Source organism: Pleurodeles waltl, chromosome 5 (assembly GCF_031143425.1).
Source record: "Pleurodeles waltl isolate 20211129_DDA chromosome 5, aPleWal1.hap1.20221129, whole genome shotgun sequence".
Lineage (NCBI taxonomy): Eukaryota > Metazoa > Chordata > Amphibia > Caudata > Salamandridae > Pleurodeles > Pleurodeles waltl.
In genome coordinates this window covers 1470787218-1470807228 of record NC_090444.1, presented here as the reverse complement: position 1 = coordinate 1470807228, position 20011 = coordinate 1470787218, and the positions used below count along the sequence as shown (strand labels likewise).

Below are 20011 nucleotides of genomic sequence, written 5' to 3'. Positions count from 1 at the left end.
CAAGGCATCCAAATGCCAGATAGGGCAGGGAACTGTGGTTTACTTGGGCCACCTTGTAGGTGGAGGCCAAGTTCAGCCACTCCAACCCAAGATCCAGACTATTCTGGACTGGGTAGCTCCAAAAACCCAGACTCAAGTCAGGGCATTTCTTGGCTTGACTGGGTACTACAGGAGGTTTGTGAAGGGATATGGATCCATTGTGACAGCCCTCACTGAACTCACCTCCAAGAAAATGCCCAAGAAAGTGAACTGGACTGTGGAATGCCAACAGGCCTTTGACACCCTGAAACAAGCAATGTGCTCAGCACCAGTTCTAAAAGCTCCAGATTATTCTAAGCAGTTCATTGTGCAGACAGATGCCTCTGAACATGGGATAGGGGCAGTTTTGTCCCAAACAAATGATGATGGCCTTGACCAGCCTGTTGCTTTCATTAGCAGGAGGTTACTCCCCAGGGAGCAGCGTTGGAGTGCCATTGAGAGGGAGGCCTTTGCTGTGGTTTGGTCCCTGAAGAAGCTGAGACCATACCTCTTTGGGACTCACTTCCTAGTTCAAACTGACCACAGACCTCTCAAATGGCTGATGCAAATGAAAGGTGAAAATCCTAAACTGTTGAGGTGGTCCATCTCCCTACAGGGAATGGACTTTATAGTGGAACACAGACCTGGGACTGCCAATGCAGATGGCCTTTCCAGGTTCTTCCACTTAGAAAATGAAGACTCTCTTGGGAAAGGTTAGTCTCATCCTCTTTCGTTGGGGGGGGGGGGGGGGGGGTTGTGTAAGGAAATGCCTCCTTGGCATGGTTGCCCCCTGACTTTTTGCCTTTGCTGATGCTATGTTTACAATTGAAAGTGTGCTGAGGCCTGCTAACCAGGCCCCAGCACCAGTGTTCTTTCCCTAACCTGTACTTTTGTATCCACAATTGGCAGACCCTGGCATCCAGATAAGTCCCTTGTAACTGGTACTTCTAGTACCAAGGGCCCTGATGCCAAGGAAGGTCTCTAAGGGCTGCAGCATGTCTTATGCCACCCTGGAGACCTCTCACTCAGCACAGACACACTGCTTGCCAGCTTGTGTGTGCTAGTGAGAACAAAACGAGTAAGTCGACATGGCACTCCCCTCAGGGTGCCATGCCAGCCTCTCACTGCCTATGCAAGTATAGGTCAGTCACCCCTCTAGCACCCCTCATTACAGCCCTAAGGCAGGGTGCACTATACCATAGGTGAGGGTACCAGTGCATGAGCATGGTACCCCTACAGTGTCTAAACAAAACCTTAGACATTGTAAGTGCAGGGTAGCCATAAGAGTATATGGTCTGGGAGTTTGTCAAACACGAACTCCACAGCACCATAATGGCTACACTGAAAACTGGGAAGTTTTGGTAACAAACTTCTCAGCACAATAAATGCACACTGATGCCAGTGTACATTTTATTGTAAAATACACCACAGAGGGCACCTTAGAGGTGCCCCCTGAAACTTAACCGACTATCTGTGTAGGCTGACTGGTTCCAGCAGCCTGCCACACTAGAGACATGTGGCTGGCCTCATGGGGAGAGTGCCTTTGTCACTCTGAGGCCAGTAACAAAGCCTGCACTGGGTGGAGATGCTAACACCTCCCCCAGGCAGGAGCTGTAACACCTGGCGGTGAGCCTCAAAGGCTCACCCCTTTGTCACAGCACCGCAGGACACTCCAGCTAGTGGAGTTGCCCGCCCCCTCCGGCCCGGCCCCCACTTTTGGCGGCAAGGCCGGAGAAAATAATGAGAATAACAAGGAGGAGTCACTGGCCAGTCAGGACAGCCCCTAAGGTGTCCTGAGCTGAGGTGACTCTAACTTTTAGAAATCCTCCATCTTGCAGATGGAGGATTCCCCCAATAGGGTTAGGATTGTGACCCCCTCCCCTTGGGAGGAGGCACAAAGAGGGTGTACCCACCCTCAGGGCTAGTAGCCATTGGCTACTAACCCCCCAGACCTAAACACGCCCTTAAATTTAGTATTTAAGGGCTACCCTGAACCCTAGAAAATTAGATTCCTGCAACTACAAGAAGAAGGACTGCCTAGCTGAAAACCCCTGCAGAGGAAGACCAGAAGACAACAACTGCCTTGGCTCCAGAAACTCACCGGCCTGTCTCCTGCCTTCCAAAGAACTCTGCTCCAGCGACGCCTTCCAAAGGGACCAGCGACCTCTGAATCCTCTGAGGACTGCCCTGCTTCGACCACGACAAGAAACTCCCGAGGACAGCGGACCTGCTCCAAAAAGACTGCAACTTTATCCAAAGGAGCAGCTTTAAAGACCCTGCAATCTCCCCGCAAGAAGCGTGAGACTTGCAACACTGCACCCGGCGACCCCGACTCGGCTGGTGGAGAACCAACACCTCAGGGAGGACCCCCGGACTACTCTACGACTGTGAGTACCAAAACCTGTCCCCCCTGAGCCCCCACAGCGCCGCCTGCAGAGGGAATCCCGAGGCTTCCCCTGACCGCGACTCTCTGAAACCTAAGTCCCGACGCCTGGAAAAGACCCTGCACCCGCAGCCCCCAGGACCTGAAGGACCGGACTTTCACTGCAGAAGTGACCCCCAGGAGTCCCTCTCCCTTGCCCAAGTGGAGGTTTCCCCGAGGAAGCCCCCCCTTGCCTGCCTGCAGCGCTGAAGAGATCCCTTGATCTCTCATTGACTTACATTGCGAACCCGATGCTTGTTCTAACACTGCACCCGGCCGCCCCCGCGCCGCTGAGGTTGAAATTTCTGTGTGGGCTTGTGTCCCCCCCGGTGCCCTACAAAACCCCCCTGGTCTGCCCTCCGAAGACGCGGGTACTTACCTGCTGGCAGACTGGAACCGGGGCACCCCCTTCTCTCCATTGAAGCCTATGCGTTTTGGGCACCACTTTGAACTCTGCACCTGACCGGCCCTGAGCTGCTGGTGTGGTAACTTTGGGGTTGCTCTGAACCCCCAACGGTGGGCTACCTTGGACCAAGAACTGAACCCTGTAAGTGTCTTACTTACCTGGTAAAACTAACAAAAACTTACCTCCCCCAGGAACTGTGAAAATTGCACTAAGTGTCCACTTTTGAAATAGCTATTTGTGAATAACTTGAAAAGTATACATGCAATTGAAATGATTCAAAGTTCCTAATGTACTTACCTGCAATACCTTTCAAACAAGATATTACCTGTTAAATTTGAACCTGTGGTTCTTAAAATAAACTAAGAAAAGATATTTTTCTATACAAAACCTATTGGCTGGATTTGTCTCTGAGTGTGTGTACCTCATTTATTGTCTATGTGTATGTACAACAAATGCTTAACACTACTCCTTGGATAAGCCTACTGCTCGACCACACTACCACAAAATAGAGCATTAGTATTATCTCTTTTTACCACTATTTTACCTCTAAGGGGAACCCTTGGACTCTGTGCATGCTATTCCTTACTTTGAAATAGCACTTCCAGAGCCAACTTCCTACAAAAGTTCTTAGAATACCTGAGTGAAATACTTTTCATTTAAAGTATTGTCTGTAAATCATGAACCTGTGGTTCTTAAAATAAATTAAGAAAATATATTTTTCTATATAAAAACATATTGGCCTGGAATTGTCTTTGAGTGTGTGTTCCTCATTTATTGCCTGTGTGTGTACAACAAATGCTTAACACTACCCTCTGATAAGCCTACTGCTCGACCACACTACCACAAAATAGAGCATTAGAATTATCTCTTTTTGCCACTATCTTACCTCTAAGGGGAACCCTTGGACTCTGTGCACACTATTTCGTACTTTGAAATAGTATATACATAGCCAACTTCCTACAACAGGCAAATACCCCTGTAATTCAGTGCTGGGATGATGCGACTGGTAAGTTGCCTGACAAGTTTATTTAACTGTTGAATCAGACTAATACTCTGATGCCGTTCCATATAACAAAGGGAGCAAGTCCTGTTCCCAGCTGACTGAACAGGAGCAGTGCCCTTATGAGTAAGGATGAAGGACAAGCTTAAATAGTTCTGGTATGGAGCTGCACTGGAGAAATAGTTAATGCAAAAGTTGGGACAAGAGGGCACTAGTGGTTCTTCACCTTTTCCTGAGAAATATAGAGGAAGACAAAAAAGGCTACAGTCACAAGCATCAGAAAATGCTATTAATACCTAGGCACATTTTTAATCCGATCAGGTGTACTGTGATAAAAAGCCAGTGTCTCCCATGGCTGTTATCCCCCTGCTTTCCTTGACAGGCTTCACTCCTGTGAAAATGGTAGATTTTTTGAGTTTGTGTCCTATGTACCTCCTCTTTGTTAAACCAGTGGATCAAAGTGAGGCTCATGGTTTGTAATGAATGTCTTCTTCTTAACTAATTGAACAACCAGGCTTTAAAGACGACAAAGTTAAAATCGTGAAAGTCCAAAACTTTCTTGTACAAAATGAGGATAAGAACAGAAGCACTTTGGATATTCCTTCTAACCCCCGCCAGGTGATAGAATAGTTGTTTGCAATCGGCCACATGAAAATACACAGCCGATTACATCAGCCAATCATTGTGAGTCCTTTTTTAGTTTTACATACTCTTCTTGTCTGTGCTCTGACCACCCACCTAGTCTTTTCAATATTATCAAAGTTAGTTAAGTTGTACCGTTTTTCAGAGTGCTCCGAATGCGGAGATTCACTCAGTGATTTAAGTTTATCTTTATTTGATTTTTGTTAGTCCCAACAATTTTAGAAGACTCTTGTGCTTGCTTGGTATTGTCCTTTTCAGGATTACCTTTAAGCTGTGTCTTATTTGGTCTGGCCCCCAAAATATCCTTACCTCTACATGTGTAAGACTCAGCAATTATTTTTGGTAGCTCTTGTTACCGATCTGCTAAAGGAACTTGTGCGAGACTGGCATACCACCAATGCTGCTGCTTCCCCCTTTTTATTACTTAAAATAATTGAGGACACTGTGACGAAATTGCCCATCAATTTCATCCCCAAATCCAGGATGTGGGTGGCCCTGTATTTATTTTGAATTTGTTTTAACACTCCTGGTAAGACCACAAATAATGATGTACAATGTGTTATGGCATAAATTTCAGCAAAAACTGTGCCCCCAGTAGCCTGGTCATCTATGGAGGATACCATCCCAAGTGACAAGCATATTGTGTGAATTCTGTGTTTATCGTGGGGTCCTGTATGGGAAAACACTGCTTTTTTTTTTTGTTTTTTTGAGCAATCCAAAATGGAATCTCTTTCGGTTTGGTGGAAACCTTAACTATAATAACATTAATAGTCACTGGATTAATCCCTGGTGTAGTCATTTGTTGTTGGGTAGCGGGAGCAGCCCTTGCTGAGGTTGTATTTAATGTTTGCATTACAAACTGTATTAGGTGTGTGTATAATCTAACTATATTATTGTATAATGGGTGCTGATCTGCGGGTTGTAAATTGTGTATATCTGGATACAGTGTGTAGACAGCTAGAACTGGCCATGTGGCCCTGTCATTACTTTGGGGACCCAGACTATTGTTTTCAACAATGTGTGGAAGGACGCCTTAAAACCAATTTTGCTGTTCCTGATTTCAAAGGTATTTCTACGTAACTGTATTCTGTATATTGTGGTGGTGGGTTAGCCACCCTGTATGTGTGGATGTATTTGAAATGTCATCAATTGCAGGAAAATTGCCCCATGAATAAAATGTTTCTGCACTGTACACATCATGTGCCTTAACCATGAATGTAACATGTCCACCCCATTAGCTAGTCCATTTAGAAGTAAGTGTTGTGTAGCATATGTACAATTTACTGGAATAACTACTGGATTTGCCATTTGTAAAATCAGAATTCAGAAATTGAAGCACCAAGTGGGGTATCCTTTTAAAGAGTTCACGCTTGCACAACGTACAGACAAATAGCTACCTATATAGCTGAGGTGGATATTTCCCGAACACCACAGACGTCTCCATATAAACAGCGAATAGGGCACGTGGGCATATAAGAGAGAACTGCTCAGGCGATCCGTTAAATAAGTACCTGGCCTTGGTATTATGCAGTTTGTACTTTGTTAATAGGATTGCTTGGTTAGGACGACTGCACTGTAGAGTGGGGGAGACTGAGTGCAAAACACGTGTAGTAGCTGTCGGCCTAACTCCTGGCTATCTCACAGTGCCTTACCTAAGCCCCAAATCTACCGGGTACGAGGTGAATATGGCAGCCTGAGCATGACACTCTGACTCCCCAGGGAAGCCGAGGAAACAGATCATACCCCTTTCGCTCAATTACTCATGAATGCTAAGGTGAGACATAAAGATTCTAAAAAAGTTTTCAATACATTTATTGAAACATTCTCAATCTAGCGTATAGAGAGTGAGCTGCGATAATCAGTCAGATGAAGCAAATCAAGGTAATAAGCATTATAATAGAGCTAAAGAAAATAAACAATTGTGCCATGATGTATGTGGTTCTAGAAATTCCTGCCTAACCCTATGTTTGTCTCTGATAGAATGGTGGTTGTAACCCTCTGCCTGCCCCGGTCTAAGGGATGAGCCCCAGCCCAATACCTGGATGAAGTATTAGGAATCAGCCTGTAGTGTAGATGGCAATTCACTCATGGAGCTGGCAGATCAGTGCCAGTTGAGCGGGTATCACACAACATGTGTCCCAGGATCGTCGTGGCTGAAATGCCCTCTGCAGTCCTTGGGTCATTGCATCGATTAGATATAATAATAAACTCTACCATACTGGGGATACAATTCTGATATGATGCTGTGTCTTGGCGATAGAAGCTGTCTCTTGGACTAGCAATTCTAGATAGCATATTATCTACCTCGCTCCGTAGCTTTGGACAAGAAGTACTAATTATATATGTTGTGTAAAGGCTAAGCTAACCAAGCAGCTTGTTCCTTGCTTCCATAAAATAAAAGCAAATTGATAAAATGTGTAAAAGCTGTCACCTAATGCAGCCCTGCTGACATTATTGAAAAATGAATAAAAACATGAACTGTTAAACCAAGCTCAAACAGGGGTGACCAAAATAAGGGTCCTTACGACAGCCTCTTTTCACATGGAACCCTGCACCATAGTACAGGGACTGGGATCAGCCAAGGGGTGGCGGGCTAATTGTTGCGTAAGTTATGTCTTTGGTATAATTCTAAAAGGGGTGCCTTCCCACCTGTGGGTGACTCAAGTGATCTTGGTTCATTGCACCAGCGCTGAGTGTGAAGGACAAGTTATTGTAGCCCTGCAAGACCCTATTTAATGTGTAATTGACATAGAAGTATTGCTTTTGGATCACTAACAATCCCATAACTAAATCAGGGGCACTGTGGAAACAGCAACAACTTTTTTCATTATGTAGGGTATCTCATACACTTACTAAGAAGAATGAACACTTTTATGCTAAAAGTATTAATTACTACAGGAACAATCTTTCTCAGTACATCTAAAACAGCTATGCAGAATATTATAAAAACAGCAATAAGACGTAACAAATAACGAGAACAGAATGAACATTTCCAGGATTGCTGAAAGGTCAATTAAAATATTCTCTAGAACCCATCTCTCTATTGCTCATATTCACGCGCTAGACCATGAGAGCATGAAAGGAAGAGCAATTTACAATCTAGAGTTTCTTAGGGAGAAGGGATGCACTGCATACCTTGTTGACAGCAAAGACTGACTTTATCAGGAGGCGTGAAGACAGTGTTGCATGCGAAGGGCAAACGCCCACTGCATAAGCAGTAATTTGGTCTTCCTCCAGAACTTGACTCTATCAGCTTCAGGCAAGATGTTTTGTCTGGGAAGTGTGAAGTTTGTTGGCAGAAGTGAGACAGTTTCTAGCAGAGTCTCAGGTGATAATCTGGGTAAAGGACCTCTCTGTCACAAATGAACAAATTACAGTCATTATATTCTAAATCTTATCAGATACTGGAATGCCTGACATAGACTAGGAACATCAAAGTATGGACGTTTAGGGAAAAAGGACATCAATTCAGACTTTGCTTTTTTTTTTTTAAATATCCATATATGTTGTTTTTTAATGGAGAACCAACATTTAACTCAAATGTCTATCGTCTTGGATGTTGTATCTATGTCATTATTCAAAGAACTTGACGATATCCCAGTTTCTAGACAGATAATGTGTGGCGACAACTGTGTTAAAACACAGACATGACACAATGATTATGTAAAAACAGGGAACATGGTGATGTCCTGTGTCTGAGATTGATAAGTTGTCAGCAGGTATGAGCGTTGATGGAGTCAGGGCCTCGCTAAGATGGACTCCGACCGTAAGAACATTACTGTGTTAGCAACAGGTCGATGCATGCCGATTAGTGTGCTAGTTCTCTCTTCCACTGGTTTGATTCGTGCCCCGGGAGGTAAAGGTTATTGTTGACTTTGGCTCCGAACTCTGTCTCGGTGGGAGATTCCATGCACCAGCGGCAATGTGAAGTGCATTGGAACTGTATTGGTCATGGCAACAACATAGTTTAGCTTCCAGCCGCCCGCGGCAATTGATGTGTAGACCACACCTCTTTTCAGTTTGAGCACTGCGCTATAGTACAGGGACTGGGATCAGCCAAAAGGCAGCGGGCTAAAAATGCAGGGGGAGCTCTGGGTCCTCAGCACCGTTAAGACAGTCTTCACTTGCATAGTGTTTCATATATGGTGGGATGAACGACGAAGTGTAGCAGGCTTCAACCACCATGCTTAGTCTGCTATGCTTTTTTAGCCATCAGAAAAGCCTCTGGACTCCCGTTTTGTCAACATGACTCACTTCCCTTGACTTGAGCTTACTGTTCACTACACATTGCTGTTTAGTGGCTGGCAGGTTGTTGCTTAGCTGTGAGCAGGGTCTCAGTCCAGGGCACAAGGCACTGCCATGATGTTAGCCTCCTTTGCCGACAGCGGGATGGTGTTTTGCTTTCTGAAAGCTGAAGTATCAAGACTAGCAAAATGATTACTGTGCCTATGAATGCCTCTAAACTCGGTGTCCCCCAATCAAACAATGCATCAAACACTCCTGGTATTAGTTTTACATTATGATTGTCTACAAAGTGTGTCTACAGGATCTACATCTTCACAAGAACTGTGTAATTAACATGTTCAGCAACCATGAACAGGGTTAGAAGGAGTCCGTGCACCAGTTGTACTGAACCTGTGCTACCTCCAATGCATACTTTAACTGCAGGCAACACAATTTGAGGTGCATGCCCCTGTTGGGAGCCTGCATACAGAAGTAGCACATGTCCATGTTACAGTCCCAGGATGACTACGTTCAACTTTCATTCCTACTGTCTCCAAGTTAAAATGAAGCTTATGGTGGTCAAACAAGGCTAGACACTGCGCAAAATCCCTGTGCAAACCACTGTGACCTTGTTTAATTGAAGCATATCGAGCTGTGCTCGCCCCCACTCCAAGATGGAAAATGCACTAGAACAGTGAACGTTACACAGAATACAAAGGTAAAGTATGTTCAGCATCTCTCACATATGCCTTATAGGAGCACAGTCGCCACACCACTTTGACACAAACAATGGCTCACATGTGTGGTATAAGTCAATTCTCAGTTGTATCATGCTGGCTTTCAAATAAAGACGAAATTCTATATGTAGGCCCTAATGATGTGAAATAAACTTCAAGATTCATGAAGTAGATTGCACAGACAAATGCTTCAAGACATCCTCCAGGTCATGAAGTTGGTTTACTAATGCTGCTCCAGCTTTATACAGCAGCGGTATAGCTAAAGGTATGTATATGGATTCATTAACAAATGTCTCCCCTGAAACCAGGTCATTAAGAAATAGGCCAAGAGTAAAAACCTATAATACAGCTTCTATCCCAGTCATTTCTGGTATCTCAAATCTCAAGCAAAGGGTAGGTTAAATTTGTAATAACTTCACGGAGCACCCACAGTACACCTAGCCGAAGTAGAAAATCCTAATTCAAATGCTTCGTTATTTGCTGAATGCTACAGCAGCAGGAAGGTCTGTTAAATATTCACCACAAACCTTTTTTATGCCCTACAATCAAATCTTAATGAGGTGCATACAGATCCTCATCTATGCACAACCTGGACTAGGGTGGAACTGTTCTGCTGGATAGAGTAGCTTGGGAATGAGACACACAGTGACAGAGAGAAGGAAATAATGAAAAGTTCCTTGGAAGAGCAAATTCAAGCACACGTTAACAGAGAAAGGAATTAAGAGGACAGAAAAAAGAATGGGCATTGGGAATGAAGTAGGAAGGATGGAAATAAAAACAAAATTCTTTACAAGCGCTGGAAAAACACCATCCCTGTGAAATTTTTATAGCGCCAAAAAGAAACCATGATAACCACTGATTTTTAAAAGATTGAAAACTCTGAAAAAACACCACCAGAACATACAACAAATAGAAACTAAAATCAGCAAATGCTAAATATTGTGTTCGATGGCATCTGTCGCTGTAGATACGCATGTTCTGCAATAGCTCGCCATCTGGTGTTGGGCCGGAGTGTTACAAGTTGTTTTTCTTCGAAGAAGTCTTTCGAGTCACGGGACCGAGTGACTCCTCCTTTTGTCTCCATTGCGCATGGGCGTCGACTCCATCTTCGATTGTTTTTTTTCCGCCATCGGGTTCGGACGTGTTCCTGTCGCTCCGAGTTTCGGAACGGAAAATTAGCTAATTTCGGAAGATTTTCGTCGGTATTGTTGCGTTCGGGATCGGCGTACTTAGATTCCACACCGCATCGAAGATCGAAGAGCTCCGGTGCCCTTCGGGGTAGTTTTTCGATCCTCCGTCGGGGCCTGGTCGGCCCGACCGCGTGCTGAAGAACGCCGATGGAACGGACCCCGTTTCGTTTCTGCCCCAAATGCCACAATAAATACCCCTACACAGACCAACACTTGGTCTGCAACCTGTGCCTGTCACCTGAGCACAGCGAAGACACCTGCGAGGCCTGTCGTGCGTTCCGGTCCCGAAAAACACTCCGAGACCGTCGAGCCAGAAGACTTCAAATGGCGTCCGCACCGACAGCCCAACGGGAGTTCGAGGAACAGGAAGAAGAAGGTACCTTCTCGATCCAAGACTCAGACTCCGAAGGATTCGACGATACACAAACCGTGAGTAAGACGTCGAAAAACACACAGAGAAACATTTACAAGGCCCAGGGGACGCCACTGCCACCAGGCCATGGCTCGACCCATAAATTCGGTGACCGACCGTCGGCACCGAAAAAGGCCAAAACAGTGCCGAGATCGTCCGACTCCGGTCGAGACACCGGCACGCAGCCTTCTCGGGACCGAGAAAGTGCTGGAGACAAGCCTCGACACCGAGATACCGGTGTGGACACGGCTCGACGCCGAGACAGCGGCACCGAAACAGATCGACGCCGAGAGGTTTCGGCCCCGAAAAGGAAAAAAGTCACCTCGGAGCCGAAAAAACACGCAGACAAAGTTTCAACGCCGAAACAAACTGCAAGCGACCCAGCTTCAGGCTCTTATACAGAAGAGCACTCGCTAACCTCCCAAATGCAAAAGCATAGGTTTGAGGAAGAGCTACAAGCAACTGATGTGGACCATACGCAAAAGCGTATCTTCATTCAGCAGGGGACAGGAAAAATAAGCACCCTTCCCCCCATTAGGAGAAAGAGAAGGTTGGAGTTCCAGACGGAACAAGCACCACAACCAAAAGTGGTTAAAAGAATTACACCACCACCCTCTCCTCCGCCCGTGATTAACGTTTCACCAGCACAAACTCCATCTCACTCCCCAGCTCACACCACCATGAGCCAGGGTGACCAAGATCAGGACGCATGGGACCTATACGACGCCCCAGTGTCAGATAACAGCCCGGAGGCCTACCCTACAAAGCCATCTCCACCAGAAGACAGCACCGCGTACTCTCAGGTGGTGGCTAGAGCAGCACAATTTCATAACGTAAGCCTCCACTCAGAACAGGTCGAGGATGATTTCTTGTTCAACACACTCTCCTCCACCCACAGCTCCTACCAAAGCCTGCCTATGCTCCCTGGTATGCTCCGGCACGCAAAAGACATATTTAAGGAGCCGGTCAAAAGTAGGGCAATCACACCACGGGTGGAAAAGAAGTATAAGCCGCCTCCTACGGACCCGGTTTTCATCACTACACAGCTGCCACCAGACTCTGTTGTTGTAGGAGCAGCTAGGAAAAGGGCCAACTCTCACACATCTGGAGATGCACCACCCCCAGATAAAGAAAGCCGCAAGTTCGATGCAGCTGGTAAAAGAGTCGCAGCACAAGCTGCAAACCAGTGGCGCATCGCGAACTCCCAGGCACTACTTGCGCGCTATGACAGAGCCCACTGGGACGAGATGCAACATCTCATTGAACATCTGCCCAAGGACTTCCAAAATAGGGCGAAACAAGTGGTTGAGGAGGGACAGACCATCTCCAACAACCAGATACGTTCCTCCACGGACGCTGCAGATACAGCTGCACGGACAATTAATACATCTGTAACTATCAGACGGCATGCATGGCTCCGAACGTCTGGATTTAAACCAGAGATTCAACAAGCAGTTCTCAATATGCCTTTTAATGAAAAAGAACTGTTCGGTCCAGAAGTGGACACAGCGATTGAGAAACTCAAAAAAGATACGGACACTGCCAAAGCCATGGGCGCGCTCTACTCCCCGCAGAGCAGAGGGAATTACAGCACATTCCGTAAAACGCCCTTTCGAGGGGGGTTTCGGGGTCAAAGCACACAAGCCAGCACCTCACAAGCAACACCGTCCACTTACCAGGGACAGTATAGAGGAGGTTTTCGGGGACAATATAGAGGAGGGCAATTCCCTAGAAATAGAGGGAGATTTCAAAGCCCCAAAACCCCTACTACTAAACAATGACTCACATGTCACTCACCCCCTCCACACAACACCAGTGGGGGGAAGAATAGGTCATTATTACAAAGCATGGGAGGAAATCACTACAGACACTTGGGTTCTAGCAATTATCCAACATGGTTATTGCATAGAATTTCTACAATTCCCTCCAAACATACCACCAAAAGCACAAAATTTAACAACACACCATTCCAATCTCCTGGAGATAGAAGTGCAGGCACTATTGCAAAAGAATGCAATCGAATTAGTGCCAAACACACAAATAAACACAGGAGTTTACTCACTGTACTTTCTGATACCAAAGAAGGACAAAACGCTGAGACCAATCCTAGACCTCAGAGTAGTGAACACTTTCATCAAATCAGACCACTTCCACATGGTCACACTACAAGAAGTATTGCCATTGCTAAAACTACACGACTACATGGCAACTTTAGACCTCAAGGATGCTTATTTCCATATACCAATACACCCATCTCACAGGAAATACCTAAGGTTCGTATTCAAAGGAATACATTACCAATTCAAGGTACTGCCTTTCGGATTAACAACCGCACCAAGAGTCTTTACCAAATGTCTAGCGGTAGTCGCTGCACACATAAGAAGGCAGCAAATACATGTGTTCCCATATTTGGACGACTGGCTAATCAAGGCCCATTCGTTCATACAGTGCTCAAATCACACAAATCAGATCATACAAACCCTCTTCAAACTCGGGTTCACCGTCAATTTCACAAAATCCAAAATTCTGCCACGCAAGGTACAACAATACCTGGGAGCCATAATAGACACATCAAAGGGAGTAGCCACTCCAAGTCCACAAAGAATTCAAAATTTCAACACCATCATACAACGCATGTATCCAACACAAAAGATACAGGCAAAGATGGTATTACAACTCCTAGGCATGATGTCATCATGCATAGCCATTGTCCCAAACGCAAGACTGCACATGAGGCCCTTACAACAATGCCTAGCATCACAGTGGTCTCAAGCACAGGGTCACCTTCTAGATCTGGTGTTAATAGACCGCCAAACTTACCTCTCGCTTCTATGGTGGAACAACATAAATTTAAACAAGGGGCGGCCTTTCCAAGACCCAGTGCCACAATACGTAATAACAACAGATGCTTCCATGACAGGGTGGGGAGCACACCTCAATCAACACAGCATACAAGGACAATGGAACGTACATCAAACAAAACTGCATATCAATCACCTAGAACTGCTAGCAGTTTTTCAAGCACTAAAAGCTTTCCAACCAATAATAGTTCACAAATACATTCTCGTCAAAACAGACAACATGACAACAATGTATTATCTAAACAAGCAGGGAGGGACGCACTCCACGCAGTTAAGCCTGCTAGCACAAAAAATTTGGCATTGGGCAATTCACAACCAAATTCGCCTAATTGCACAGTTTATACCAGGGATACAAAATCAACTCGCAGACAATCTCTCTCGAGATCACCAACAGGTCCACGAATGGGAAATTCACCCCCAAATTCTGAACACTTATTTCAAACTCTGGGGAACACCTCAGATAGACTTGTTTGCGACAAGGGAGAACGCAAAATGCCAAAACTTCGCATCCAGGTACCCACACAAACAATCCCAAGGCAATACCCTATGGATGAACTGGTCAGGGATATTTGCTTACGCTTTTCCTCCTCTCCCTCTCCTTCCTTACCTGGTAAACAAACTCAGTCAAAGCAAACTCAAACTCATATTGATAGCACCAACTTGGGCAAGGCAACCCTGGTACACAACGCTGCTAGACCTATCAGTGGTACCCTGCATCAAATTGCCCAACAGGCCAGATCTGTTGACACAGCACAACCAAAAGATCAGACACCCAGATCCAGCATCGCTGAATCTAGCAATCTGGCTCCTGAAATCCTAGAATTCGGGCACTTACAACTTACCCAAGAATGTATGGAAGTCATAAAACAAGCAAGAAGGCCATCCACCAGGCACTGCTATGCAAGTAAATGGAAGAGGTTTGTTTGCTACTGCCATATTAATCAAATACAACCATTACACACAACTCCAGAACATGTAGTGGGTTACTTGCTTCACTTACAAAAATCTAACCTGGCTTTCTCTTCCATTAAAATACACCTTGCAGCAATATCTGCATACCTGAAAACTACCTATTCAACTTCCCTATATAAAATACCAGTCATTAAAGCATTCATGGAGGGCCTTAGGAGAATTATACCACCAAGAACACCACCTGTTCCTTCATGGAACCTAAATGTTGTCCTAACTAGACTTATGGGTCCACCTTTTGAACCCATGCACTCCTGCGACATACAGTTCCTAACCTGGAAGGTGGCATTTCTCATCGCCATTACTTCCCTGAGAAGAGTAAGCGAGATTCAGGCGTTTACTATACAGGAACCTTTTATACAACTACACAAAAATAAAGTCGTCCTAAGGACCAATCCTAAATTTTTGCCAAAGGTTATTTCACCGTTCCATCTAAATCAAACAGTGGAACTTCCAGTGTTCTTTCCACAGCCAGATACCGTAGCTGAAAGGGCACTACATACATTAGATGTCAAAAGAGCATTAATGTATTACATTGACAGAACAAAAAACATCAGAAAGACTAAACAACTCTTTATTGCATTTCAAAAACCTCACGCAGGAAACCCAATTTCAAAACAAGGTATAGCCAGATGGATAGTTAAATGCATCCAAATCTGCTACCTTAAAGCTAAACGACAGCTGCCCATTACACCAAGGGCACACTCAACCAGAAAGAAAGGTGCTACCATGGCCTTTCTAGGAAACATCCCAATGCAAGAAATATGTAAGGCAGCCACATGGTCTACGCCTCACACATTCACCAAGCACTACTGTGTAGACGTGTTATCCGCACAACAAGCCACAGTAGGTCAAGCCGTATTAAGGACATTATTTCAGACTACTTCCACTCCTACAGGCTGATCCACCGCTTTTGGGGAAATAACTGCTTACTAGTCTATGCAGAACATGCGTATCTACAGCGACAGATGCCATCGAACTGAAAATGTCACTTACCCAGTGTACATCTGTTCGTGGCATCAGTCGCAGTAGATTCGCATGTGCCCACCCGCCTCCCCGGGAGCCTGTAGCAGTTTGGAAGTTACCTTCAATTATTTCTATATGTATCATCTCAACCTTAAATAGGTGCATACTTAGTCACTCCATTGCATGGGCACTATTACTACAATTCAACTCCTACCTCACCCTCTGCGGGGAAAAACAATCGAAGATGGAGTCGACGCCCATGCGCAATGGAGACAAAAGGAGGAGTCACTCGGTCCCGTGACTCGAAAGACTTCTTCGAAGAAAAACAACTTGTAACACTCCGGCCCAACACCAGATGGCGAGCTATTGCAGAACATGCGAATCTACTGCGACTGATGCCACGAACAGATGTACACTGGGTAAGTGACATTTTCATTTCTGTTGTTTTCTGTGTTTTCCTCGATTTCCTCATGAAGGCAGAGACATTGAAGGTTCATGAATTTGATGAAGATACACATGATAAATATCTGGTTTTAGTGGTAACCTTTCAGTCTTTTTCAATGGTGGCGAGAGTTTAGGTTAAAAAAACAATTGTATCATGTAAAAAAACAATGCTTACTTTAGAATATATGCAATTTATGGCACATTTGGGTGTCCAGCTGACCATGGTTTACTGATCTTGGAACTGTGATAGTAGTTTGTAATTGAGATACATTTTTAGTCAAGTAGTAGCAAATGTAAGGTTATGGTTTATTGTTAATTTTGTTAATTTGTGTTTTTTCTGTCTCTTAGAACCTGTTCGAAGTCTGCGGCAAAGCACAGTTGCCAAGCGCTCTAAGGCTCCACCTGCACTGAGTCCTAAGAAAATTCCTTTAGTTTCTGCAGCAACTCTGGCAGTTGGTGCAAAGGAAGATTCATTTCTGAAGTCCAGCGAGGTTGTTGATGAACATGCAGATGAGTTCCAGGTGAAAGCAGAGCATAGCAGAGCATTGCGAAGAAGCGGAAGGCGAGTGAATCAGACAGAGAAGCAAGTGAAGGTGCCACTACCAGTTGTGAAAAAATCAAACATGATAGGTGAATACATGAGGAAAGAAACAACAGACAGAGCTGAAACTAAATGGGAAGAAGGATCAGAGGTTAAATCTGATAAGATAAGTAACTGTTCCCGCACACATGACTCTCACTCTGCGGAGGAAGAAAGGCATATTAAAGTTGAGATAGCAACACAGTTCGAGCATACTAAAAGTAATGTACAAAATATCAGGACTGAAAAAGAAGCACTAGCCTGCATAACTCTTCAGTCAGAAGGCGATGGTGGCAATAAAATGAATGAAATACTGAAGACCATGAAGGAAAATAGTTCCTCTGTATTGGCTGAACCATCTAATCAAGCATTTGTGACTGCTGCAGAAGGAAATAAGGTAATGAACGTTTTGCCAGGTGCAGTAGGTGAAGAAAGTGCATGCAGCTCATGGTTACAGGTCTCTGTGGATCCAGTGGTAAAAAATACAGGGTTAGTAAATAACTGCAGAAGAGAGGCTTTGGAGGAGGAAAATTCTGAAGGCCAAGTACTAAGCTTATCTGGCAAGTGTTTTGAAAGTGTTGTATCTGGTAAGAAAACTAAGGAGAATTTGTGTACTTCTGAGCAAGGAATGAAAAGCGTTTTGGATAGCAGCCATGCTCAGGAATTCCATACGCAGAAATCATCACTGGTTACAGATGCTGTGCGCCCAAAAAGACAAGCAAAGCGAAGAGTTGATGCTCTCAATAATAAATTGGCTGTCAAATCTACAAAAAGCAAGAAAAATGTGAACAAATCTGTCTCCAAATCAATTCAATATGTACAGGAGTCTCGGCAAAATTCAGATCGAGGAGCAGAAGAGAAGTGCCTATTAACCAGGAAAGGCTTGAAGAAGACAAGAACCCACACAGTCCAAGTTAAAACGATTCAGCCTGTTGGGAAACAGTCAACAGGAAAGGGCAAACCGAGTACTGTTGAGCCTACTTCTCAGATTTCTGTTAAGACAGGAAAAGGGAGAAAAGTACATCCAGCTAAAAATGACAAGATGCATAGTTATAATTTAGGGGCTAAAGTTACATCAAAGCTAAACATTGTAGATATGAAAAAAACACATCACACTCTTGTTCAAAAGTCTTTAGCCAGCAGTTTGGTTGATAAACCTAAGATTCAACAAAGTAGTCCAGGTGAAGGACACCATTCAGTTTCAATGCATATGCATACCCATTCTCAGCCCGACCATATTGGACATCCTAACCAACGCCAAACTCCTAAACAGCACTCTGTATTGTTAAAAACTAGTGATCAGGGAAAGGATGAGGGGGAACAGAAAGATCCAATGATTGCTGAACGTTTGAAGGAAGAAGAGACACTTAAATTGAAGAAGGGCCTCCAACCACGCCAAAGAAGAAGCAGTAAAAGTATTTCTGTAGATGAACCTCCACTTTTTATTCCAGATAACATGGCTGCTGTCAAGAAGGACAGTGTTGAGCATAGCTCACCAAGTGACAAAAATCCGTCGCTCCATGCCAAGCAGTGTGCCTCTTGTAAAAAGCACCATGTCAACAGGTATGTACAATAGTATTTTGTTCTGAATGCTGTTCACTTTTTGACTTTATATACATTCCCAAATGTCTTCTAAATAATTTTTGCTTAAAAAAATATTTCTGATTGTCACACTTTATCGTTGTACTACTTGCATGTTACTCAAATAATCTGTTGGTATATGTATTTTTTTCACTTTGTGCCAAAATCATTGTTTAGTATAACAGGCCTGAGTACACAGAATTAGTAACCTTTGCTCTAATATCCTTGGCTTAGTTCTTCACTTTAAGGGTGACCAGTACGCTGCTTACTAGCCTACTCCTTCAGCTCCTGAGACACGTGACTTAAAGGCTTTGTCATGTGAGAGAGTGAATGTAGGAAGTTGGCTCTGTATGTGCTACTTCAAAGTAAGGAATAGCATGCACAGAGTCCAAGGGTTCCCCTTAGAGGTAAGATAGTGGCAAAAAGAGATAATACCAATGCTCTATTTTGTGGTAGTGTGGTGGAGCAGTAGGCTTATCCAAGGAGTAGTGTTAAGCATTTGTTGTACATACACACAGGCAATAAATGAGGAGCACACACTCAGAGACAAATCCAGCCAATAGGTTTTGTTATAGAAAAATATATTTTCTTAGTTTATTTTAAGAACCACAGGTTCAAGGGGGAGGTAAAGTATTGTTATTTTTAGCAGGTAAGTAAATCACTTACAGGTCACAGTTTTGGGTCCATGGTAGCCCACCGTTGGGGGTTCAGAGCCACCCCAAAGTTACCACACCAGCAGCTCAGGGCCGGTCAGGTGCAGAGGTCAAAGAGGTGCCCAAAACACATAGGCTTCAATGGAGAGAAGGGGGTGCCCCGGTTCCAGTCTGCCAGCAGGTAAGTACCCGCGTCTTCGGAGGGCAGACCAGGGGGGTTTTGTAGGGCACCGGGGGGGGGACACAAGTCCACACGAAAAGTACACCCTCAGCAGCGCGGGGGCGGCCGGGTGCAGTGTGCAAACAAGCGTCGGGTTCTCTGTAGATTTCAATGGGAGACCAAGGGGTCTCTTCAGCGGTGCAGGCAGGCAAGGGGGGGGCTCATCGGGGTAGCCACCACCTGGGAGAGGGCCTCCTGGGGGTCACTCCTGCACAGAAGTTCCGTTCCTTCAGGTGCTGGGGGCTGCGGGTGCAGGCTCTTTTCCAGCCGTCGGGACTTTAGGTTCAGGCAGTCGCGGTCAGGGGGAGCCTCGGGATTCCCTCTGCAGGCGTCGCTGTGGGGGCTCAGGGGGGACAACTTTGGTTACTCACGGTCTCGGAGTCGCCGGAGGGTCCTCCCTGAGGTGTTGGTTCTCCACCAGTCGAGTCGGGGTCGCCGGGTGCAGTGTTGCAAGTGTCACGCTTCTTGCGGGAATTTGCAGGGGTCTTTAAATCTGCTCCTCTGTAACAAAGTTGCAGTTCTTTTGGAGCAGTGCCGCTGTCCTCGGGAGTTTCTTGTCTTTCTTGAAGCAGGGCAGTCCTCTGAGGATTCAGAGGTCGCTGGTCCTTGGGAAAGCATCGATGGAGCAGGTTTCTTTGGAAGGCAGGAGACAGGCCGGTAGGTCTGGGGCCAAAGCAGTTGGTGTC

The 20011-nt window shown here is 45.1% G+C and overlaps 1 protein-coding gene across 2 annotated transcripts in view; it reads left to right on the top strand.

Moving 5' to 3' along the window:
• Window positions 1–20011, top strand: part of PHF3 (PHD finger protein 3) — a 629825-nt gene that overhangs the window by 67052 nt on the left and 542762 nt on the right. For both annotated transcript variants that reach the window (XM_069235742.1, XM_069235741.1), the window contains one exon: window positions 16640–18434. In XM_069235742.1, the coding sequence (XP_069091843.1) occupies window positions 16640–18434 (1795 nt within the window). The remainder of the gene's footprint in view (window positions 1–16639; window positions 18435–20011) is intronic.